We start from the raw sequence: 8,168 nt of genomic DNA on the forward strand, positions 1-8,168 counted from the left end.
ACAATCAAACCAATTCAGGGCATACGTTTTTCCTCAATCAATGATACCAGTATGCCAATTTTATTCTCATTTTCCTGTCATCAGTAGTCCAAATAAGTGGCACGCGTGATATGGTTTTCTCGTATTGAAGGTCCCTTTCGATCCTTTTTTGCTTCACCAAAAAAAAAAAAAAAATCCCCAAAAAACCAATTACGGGATCTCTCTTAATTTCTTCTGTATTTCTCAAAAAGCTTTGTTAGAGAAGTTGCTGCTCTTAATGTCATATTATTATCAAATGAGCACTTAAAAATTAAATGATGTGTTTTTCATTAGGTCCATGAATCATGATCCAAAAAAAAAGCATAGAAGGGGTGATATATACCCACCAAGGGAAACGAATTAAAAGCATGGATGCATGGTTAATGTAAATGAAAGATATCTAGGACATTGATAGGATAGCATATATGTGATGTTAGGTCTAAGATGAGGTGGATGGGTGTTCTTAAATGTGGTCGGCTGGTTATCACTTATCACATCAGTTTCTACTGTTGCCGTTTGAATCTTCTACTGCACATGATGTTACCATCTAATGGAAAATTTCTTAGGGATGTGTTCACTCTCTTGAGATAGAAGTAATTCAGTAAAATCTTAGGAAAATATAAGCAGTAAATATTGAATTGACTCGACTCTTCTAATTTGTCGAGCATTATAAATGCTATACACCATACTCATATGCTAATTGACTTACTTTTAAATTTTTTTAATATCTAAAATTATCAAAATATAAATAAAATAAAATATTAATATTTTATTAATAAATTACATTTGCTGTCAATTGACTTTACTTATAGATAAAACATCCTGATTTTAATTATCACCTTGACATTACTTTGCTTAATCTAGTAATCAACCCGTTTAGCCGTATTTGATTTAGATTGACTACTTCAAATTCAATCAGAAAATCAGGTAAAAATTTATGCTGAAAAAAGGCAGTCATATGGCGAATATGTTTATGTATGAAGTATGATAAGTTGCACAAGAAACATAAGATGAATCACCAAATAAAATATACTTTTAATTAAAAAAAAAAAACTTTAAAATCCCAATAAAAGTAGTGCTAGTATATTGTTAAGACAATAAGACTTGAAGTGAACATCACGGGCCCTTTATAAATGGTACTATCTTACCGATTTGTTTGGGTTCAAGGCATAACAAAACATCCCACATTCGATTAATTTGACATTTTCTAATGTTGTTATCAAAGGTAAGAGTACGACTTAATAAAAGCTGCATATTGGATCCCACCAGACAGCCATATATGTGTGTATATATATATATATATATATATATATTTTGTTTAAAATTTTTAATATTAGATAATTATTTTAAGTCTCAATTAATTCAAAGGCGAATTGGATTAAATCTCATAAATGAATAAGTTCTCTTAAATCTATTTCTTTTATTTACAATATTTAAAATCGAAATTTTACTTAAAATAAATTAAACTTTTTATCATTTGGACCAACAAACGTTGATCATATTACTTTAACTTATATTTGCATTTATAATATTACTCTAACTTATTTTAAGAAAAAAATAAAAGTAAAAGATCAAGTCATAGGAGAAAATAATTTGATAAAAGTGCATCAATTAACTAGGACTGCGTTCCCATCTTAGGGGCAAAGGAATTGAAGCTTGGGTGGCAGATCTTGTGTCTGCTAAAACTTGTTGAATTCAACTGAACTTAATAAAACCATATAATCATAAAATATTAATTTTTTTATAAAAAGAAATCTTAACTTAAGAATAAAAGCATAAATACAAGTGATGTATGTCTCTGATCAGAAGAATAAGAAAGTTTTTTAATTTGTATTTTGTATTTCTTAAGGATAAATTAAATTTGAAGTTACAAAAATACTTGATGCTGTTAAAACGCTTTAGACTCGAAAGTCCAGCCCAAATTCGGCACCACTGGGCTTATTGATGGGCCAATGTCGTGCTCTTAACTTTGCAAGCAGCTAGGGCCCTAGACTGGTTCTGCCTTCCCATTGGATCTCTAAGATCTCAGCTCGTCCACTTGCAAAATCACTGTTTCTGTTCATGAACTCGGAGGACCGTTTTCGAGAATCTGCAAACGCAATTTGCCTTTCTAATTCCCTTCTCTTTCCCGCCAAAACTTTCAAATCCCCGAAATCAGTAAATCATAGATCAAAATCAATCGGTCCCATTCGTATACGGGAGAATAGTATTTTGCGAGAGAGAGAGAGAGAGAGAGAGATGGATCTTAAGAAAGCTGGTTCATCTCTCGAGTCTCTGATATCTTCATTCAACACCCGAATCGCTGAGCTACAAGAACTCGTCATTGCACGGAACAGTGAGTCAACTCGGAATTCAGTTTGCTTCCTCCCCCCCCCCCGGTTTTCTTTCTTCTGTCCCTACATCTATGTAATGATTTTGACTTAAATTTTTTTTTTCGCCTTCGAATCAGAAGCCGGCGTGTCAACTTAACATTCTGCTTTTGTTTTCCAGTGTACCCGGCAAGTAGTGTGACGGATTTGTCGGCGATTGATGCGGTATTAAAGGGGATGGAACTGCAAGTGCAGGCGATCAAAGACCGATTGCGTGAGGAAACCGAGGCCATTCCCAAAGCCAAAGAACGTCATTTCTAACTTCGTATTTTTATTTCTCTCAATTAGGGGTTTGGTTTGTTAAAATTAGGGTTTCAAAACAGGGGATTTTCTTTTTTTTTTTTTATTTATAACTTAATTTGACTATTATTGGAAAAGTTTTGGTTGAGTTGAGATTGTTGTGATGATTTCAGAAACTGATTGCTGCATCGCTACGGCAGCAGAAGAAATTACAGAGCATGTCCGTCTACGCTCCCTCATATTTGCCTGAAAGAACAACAACACTGAATTTGGACGCTGATAGAGGGTGATGACATTTATATTTCTTTTCTAATTATATTCAAGACACTTTGCTATGTAATGTATTTTAATTGAATTTTCGTGTATGTGGAAATAGTGATTATATGTACCGTTTTTTTGTCTCAGTTTGGTACCAGAAGCCTCTAAACATCAGCCACTAGAGCAGCCTAATCTGGGCTCTTCGAAACTCGAGGAGCCTGCTGCTTTACCAAAGGTTTCAATGGCACCATAGTAATTAAAATAGTGGATCTGAACTTGGGCTTATTTAATTATTTTTCTTGTAATGGCAGGAGAAGAAGGGCCGTGGCTCCCCACCATTGTGGTACATAACTGCTAGTGAACTGGATTCTTTGTCTTCGTAAGTATATCTTTCATTTGAAACTAAAATTTGCACTCTCTTCTTTTACAGTAGCCTGTTACATTACAATTTAATGCGACATAGCAATGGTTCACTCTGTGTCTATCACTAACTCAGCTCTGTGTGCAGATACATGAGAGGAAGGCTTACTCTTGAGAAGGTCAATGCAGCTATTAATGACATGGCAACATATGCTGAGGCAAATGCTCAGCTTGTTGCAGCTCCTAAAAAGAAGGTTTATGTTCAAGCTTTTATTGGTGTTCATTTATGATTCTATAATCTCATGGCCATTGCTAATAATTTTTCTTTCTTCATGAAGATGGCAGAAAATCTCTGGGAGAAAGCCTTGGTAAATGAACCCTAACCAAGTTATAGCACCTCATCTTTCTATGTTGTCCACTGAATGATACGTTTTTTCATAAATAATAGTGTTCTTTTAAGTTAAAGCACCATGATGCATAGAATCTACTCAGAAAATGTATCAGCGGTGCCGATGAGAAATATTTTCCTTTACTGTCTCCTAAAAATTGAACACATTACTATTGCTTTTTCAAACAATTAGCGTGTAGCACATTGGTGCTGAACATGGTAATTAACTGTTGTCATTTGCAAGTGATTTTCAAGGTTGCCATATGCAGGAATTGAGAGATATTGCAACAACAGAAGCTATAAAGGGGAAACACTTTTTCCTTGAAACTGACATGAAAGGACCATCATTGAAGCTTGACAACACTGGAAAAGCCATTCTGACTGTGAGTTCTTTCTTGCTCTTCCTTTTTTTGCTTGGTAATAAAAGTCTGTTCATGGCATGCAAGTTAATTATATATGATTCAATGTTTTAGACTGTTATTTGATTAATACGCCTGGATTTATGGTCTGTGATCTAGGAGTACTAAGTTCTTTATATATATATATATATTTTAAGACTAATTTTCAAATAGAGAGTAAGGTTGGTGTTGTGAGGAAAGAATTGTACCATCTATGATTGTTGTGCAGCACAAGGGTCATAGTTGATTGTTAAAAACTTCTAAATATTCTAGAATGGGGGAAAGAGACCTATTTTCATGTTTGTTTTATATGTTTATCTCTTTGTAATGGTCAACTGTCATTTATGTCATTTTACTTAAGTGGTGTTTTGTTTTGAAACATGTTGAAATACCTTGCAGACTGACATGAATTTTGTAATATAAATATAATGTATTTCATGGCCAAATGCTTGAGGTAATTTAGTTAGGAAAAATATCACTGTGCATCGTGCTGTTTGACAGGTCCTACGTCACCTTGGTCGCATCAGTGAGACTCGGATTGGACATCATCGTGTGATCATTCTTTCGAAGGCTCAATGAATTGCCTCGATTCATCAATGCTGAATTACTTCTTGTACTACTAATTTGTCTCGGACTTGCACTGAGGTTGAAATATGAAACTTAGTAGGACTGTCTCTATGAATATGGTTCTGATTTGATCGTATAAGGAACTCTGTACATAGCACTTTAAGATGTTTTCCCCTGTATTTTTTAGAATTTAATTTTCTGTATTGGGCGTTGACTTTGTTTTTCTTTAGTGTGAGGATGTTGCTTGCTTCTGTTTAGGCTGCATTGTCATCTCATGTCAAGCCAAATCTTCTTTCTGTTGGTACAAATGAGGCCTCAACCTAAGGAGAAGGTAAAGGTTATAAATGATGAGATTTAAATTATAAATTTATTAAATATTATTTTTTAAAAATATTTATATAAATTAATTAAATTAAATTTCAAGTTTTAAACTAAAATTTTCTAATCATTTTGACTTGTGATGTGAAGTTGATGAATAAAAGTATATGAAGTTACACAAGGGCCGGGATCAAGTTAAACCGATAGCTGGTTAATTATCACTTTCTCTTCTGTAAATAATCACCAAAATTTTATGGCGGTGCCAAAGAAAGAGTGAAAATTGACAAAGAACTTGCCTAGCTGTTATCACGTATATGCGGATGCTTTTTAATTTGTCTGCTTGAAATGATAATGCCTTGGGAGCAGACAGAATCTTGGACATTTCACTAATGTTTTTTTTTTCTTTGAAGATATTTTTCTCTAATATTTTACAAAAATTAGTGGGGAGCATGCAAGGTATAAAAAATATTATGGTTATAGTTTATAGTCAATAAAACAATTATTATGATTTGGAGTTAAAACATTCAAAGCCAAATTAAAAAAGGAAAAACTCATGAGTATCTGCACACAATTTTGCAAAATTTAGCCCTCAGTTACTGATTGTATTAGCTGACTTGAAGGTAATTTGGTAAGGAAATAGTCAAACTCAAAGATCATATTCATGATGACCAAAAAGGGTCCTAAGGATTTTTTTTTTTTTTTAATAGTATTATCATTCAAGATTATTATCAAACTATTAATTTTTTATTGGAGATTGTATAATTCCAAAGTCAATTTTAATTTCATCATTATATAGTTTATTAATACTCGTTATTTCTATGGTAATTATGTGGAAGCCGTGATTGTTAGGGATTAAGGACTACGCAGATTCAAAGGGCTTGTTTAATTGTGTTTACCTGAAGCCATCCTTAACCACAATTTGATATGCAATGCAGACAAAAAGGCATTCATCTTCTTGGAAATTTTTTTGGTTAAATTTAAGTGGTTTAGTAGGGAGGGAGCTGTCATGTAGAGATGGTATGAGAAGTGCGTGTGCACACAAACATATATATGTATATATTTACTTTTTTTATTGGTGGTTGAAGGCAAAATAGTGAAAATCCAGGAGTTCTCCTGATATATATATCCAAGTTGCACCGCCAGCAATTGCAGTGTTTTAATCTAATCAAATGTGCTCACATGGGTCTCTTTATTCTATTTTCTTTAATTCCAAAATATATCAAAATTTCCATCTATATGAACCCTAACCTAGCTTGCAATATTCACCATGTCTTAAACACAAACTACCTTCTTCTAGCAGTGACATACTCTAGACAGTGAAGAGTTTTAAATGGCTTCCAAGGTTGTTGCAACCACAGCTCTTCTCCTTTCTCTCAACCTTCTCTTTTTCACTTTGGTCAGTTCAGCTTCTGCCCCTTGCCCACCAAAGCCAAAGACTCCTAAAACCCAACCAAAGAACCCTCCAGCCACGAGGCCACCATCTACAAACCCACCAACTAATACACCCTCTTGCCCGAGGGATGCCCTAAAGCTAGGGGTATGTGCCAACTTATTGAATGACTTGGTTCACCTCGTTGTTGGTACCTCACCAAAGTCCCCTTGCTGCCCTCTCATCCAGGGTCTTGCTGATCTCGAAGCTGCTGTTTGCCTTTGCACTGCCATTAAAGCTAACGTTTTGGGAATTAACCTCAATGTCCCAATCTCCTTGAGCTTGCTCTTGAACTACTGTGGTAAAAATGTCCCTAGAGGATTTCAATGCGCCTAATTATGCATATCATCTCATCGCTTTTCTCCATTCCATGATTATTTTTTTGCTGCTAAAGCTTTCATTATGTTTGTTTGTGTCCTTATTGTCAGTTTGATTTTGCTGTGATCAACTTGATCCTTATGCTCTTTTATATTATAGAAGAAATAAACATTTTTGGATACTCATGAATTTGATTCTTTTATATATGTTGATTCTGAAATTGAAAATGGTCGTCAATCAACATTAATTATTTAAGTATGCATATGTAATTGCATATATATTGTTGAATGAATCTGAATAAAGCGACCACATCAATATCCAGGTGGAAAATTGATCATTCTTATTATAAAGATAGCTTATAATCAAGTTTTGAATCAAGCAAAATTCATAAACTGAAAGCAGATCAGGTTTATTTTTGCCGAACTTGCATGTAAGTAAGCATGTATGCCACAATTTTCTGCATTTTTTAAAAGATGCAACAAAAAATGAAAATGAAAACAATATCTGAACGTAAAATAATAATAATAGAGATCCACCAAAGAAAGTTCACTTGGGTAATTTTCAATGTGGGACAAATTCTCAGCTAGAAAAACAAAAGCAAGAGAATAATCATCGAAAAAGACAAAGAAAACAGTTACTGTTTTGGACGGTGATCTATGACTTATCATCCAAAATTTCGGATTTACAAACTCTGCACGCTTTCAGCAAAACATCAATATGAAGCGGCACTTCGTTTTTTAGACTGTACACATTCTGTAATGTGTATTACTAACATATAATATTGAGGATAATTTGGTTTAAAATCAGGGTTGAATAATGTTGGTAACTAGCTAAGCCTATAACTCTAAATAAACCCAAACAAAACCATTCAATAAGCAAGGACGGCCGCTACAACTATATATTTTTCATTGATGACATGTTACTGTCAAAAACAAAGAGAAGAGAGGATCGAGATGAAGAAATTTTTTGCACATACAAAGCCTAGATTATATCTCTCTTATGCACGTATGGCGAAGAAAACTTTAAGGTGTAGATAGTTTTACCGACATTATTACCTGCAATTGCTTTGATTATATATTGGAGAAATCAAGAAAGAAAACAAACCGGAAATCCTATTCCATGCATGAGTAGGAAATATTAATGCAGGACAGAAGGCTATTGGGCGTTTTTTAACGGATGCAAAGGGAAAGCTAGCCCAATAGTTCCTTGGATTCTAAGAACAAAATTCTTGGAAGTACTTGGGCTCCACTTCCAAATATATCAAACGCTTTCAAAGTGGCCCAACTGAACCTTATTATTGTGTGCGAAATCGAGATTGATATGGCCCAAAATTTCACTCTAATACGGGTTAGAACGCTAGTAGGCCTGATAACATGGACTTATTTAAAGACGTAGCCCAAAATCTCTTTGTATTCTAGAACTGAAGCCCGTGCTTGTTTAGGCTCTTTATTTACAAGTGAGTCCTCAAAGTGGAAGCCATCGTCAGATGAACTTTCCAGGAAACG

General features: G+C 34.1%; 1 protein-coding gene and 1 pseudogene across 2 annotated transcripts; both read left to right on the forward strand.

Moving 5' to 3' along the window:
• Window positions 1-2,018: 2,018 nt before the first annotated feature.
• On the forward strand, window positions 2,019-4,868 carry LOC111313273 (spindle/kinetochore-associated-like protein). Of its 2 annotated transcripts, none has more exons than XR_016332562.1 (9): window positions 2,019-2,353; window positions 2,509-2,633; window positions 2,801-2,913; window positions 3,033-3,120; window positions 3,197-3,264; window positions 3,394-3,499; window positions 3,584-3,613; window positions 3,889-4,016; window positions 4,533-4,567. XR_016332562.1 is itself a non-coding variant. In XM_022913934.2 (9 exons), exons 1-9 carry the CDS (start codon window positions 2,080-2,082, stop codon window positions 4,608-4,610), a joined length of 996 nt encoding a protein of 331 aa, XP_022769669.2. In that variant the 5' UTR covers window positions 2,031-2,079; the 3' UTR covers window positions 4,611-4,868. The 2 variants fall into 2 exon arrangements, 1 of the variants encoding a protein (XP_022769669.2); XM_022913934.2 differs by having other exon boundaries at window positions 2,031-2,353; window positions 3,903-4,016; window positions 4,533-4,868.
• Window positions 4,869-6,109: 1,241 nt separating this feature from the next.
• On the forward strand, window positions 6,110-6,890 carry LOC111313274 (14 kDa proline-rich protein DC2.15 pseudogene; annotated as a pseudogene).
• The last annotated feature ends 1,278 nt before the right edge of the window (window positions 6,891-8,168 follow it).

Source organism: Durio zibethinus, chromosome 23, assembly GCF_047325235.1.
Source record: "Durio zibethinus cultivar Kanyao isolate XHJ-2024 chromosome 23, ASM4732523v1, whole genome shotgun sequence".
Classification (NCBI taxonomy): Eukaryota; Viridiplantae; Streptophyta; class Magnoliopsida; order Malvales; family Malvaceae; genus Durio; species Durio zibethinus.

What these genes read in the sequence shown, in the direction of transcription:
- LOC111313273 (XM_022913934.2), top strand. Translation starts at nt 2,080, where the DNA reads ATGAACTCGGAGGACCGTTTTCGAGAATCTGCAAACGCAATTTGCCTT. An exon ending in AGGCCATTCCCAAAGCCAAA is followed by an intron (nt 2,634 to 2,800) that starts GAACGTCATTTC and finishes TGATGATTTCAG; the next exon opens with AAACTGATTGCTGCATCGCT. An exon ending in ATCTCTGGGAGAAAGCCTTG is followed by an intron (nt 3,614 to 3,902) that starts GTAAATGAACCC and finishes TGCCATATGCAG; the next exon opens with GAATTGAGAGATATTGCAAC.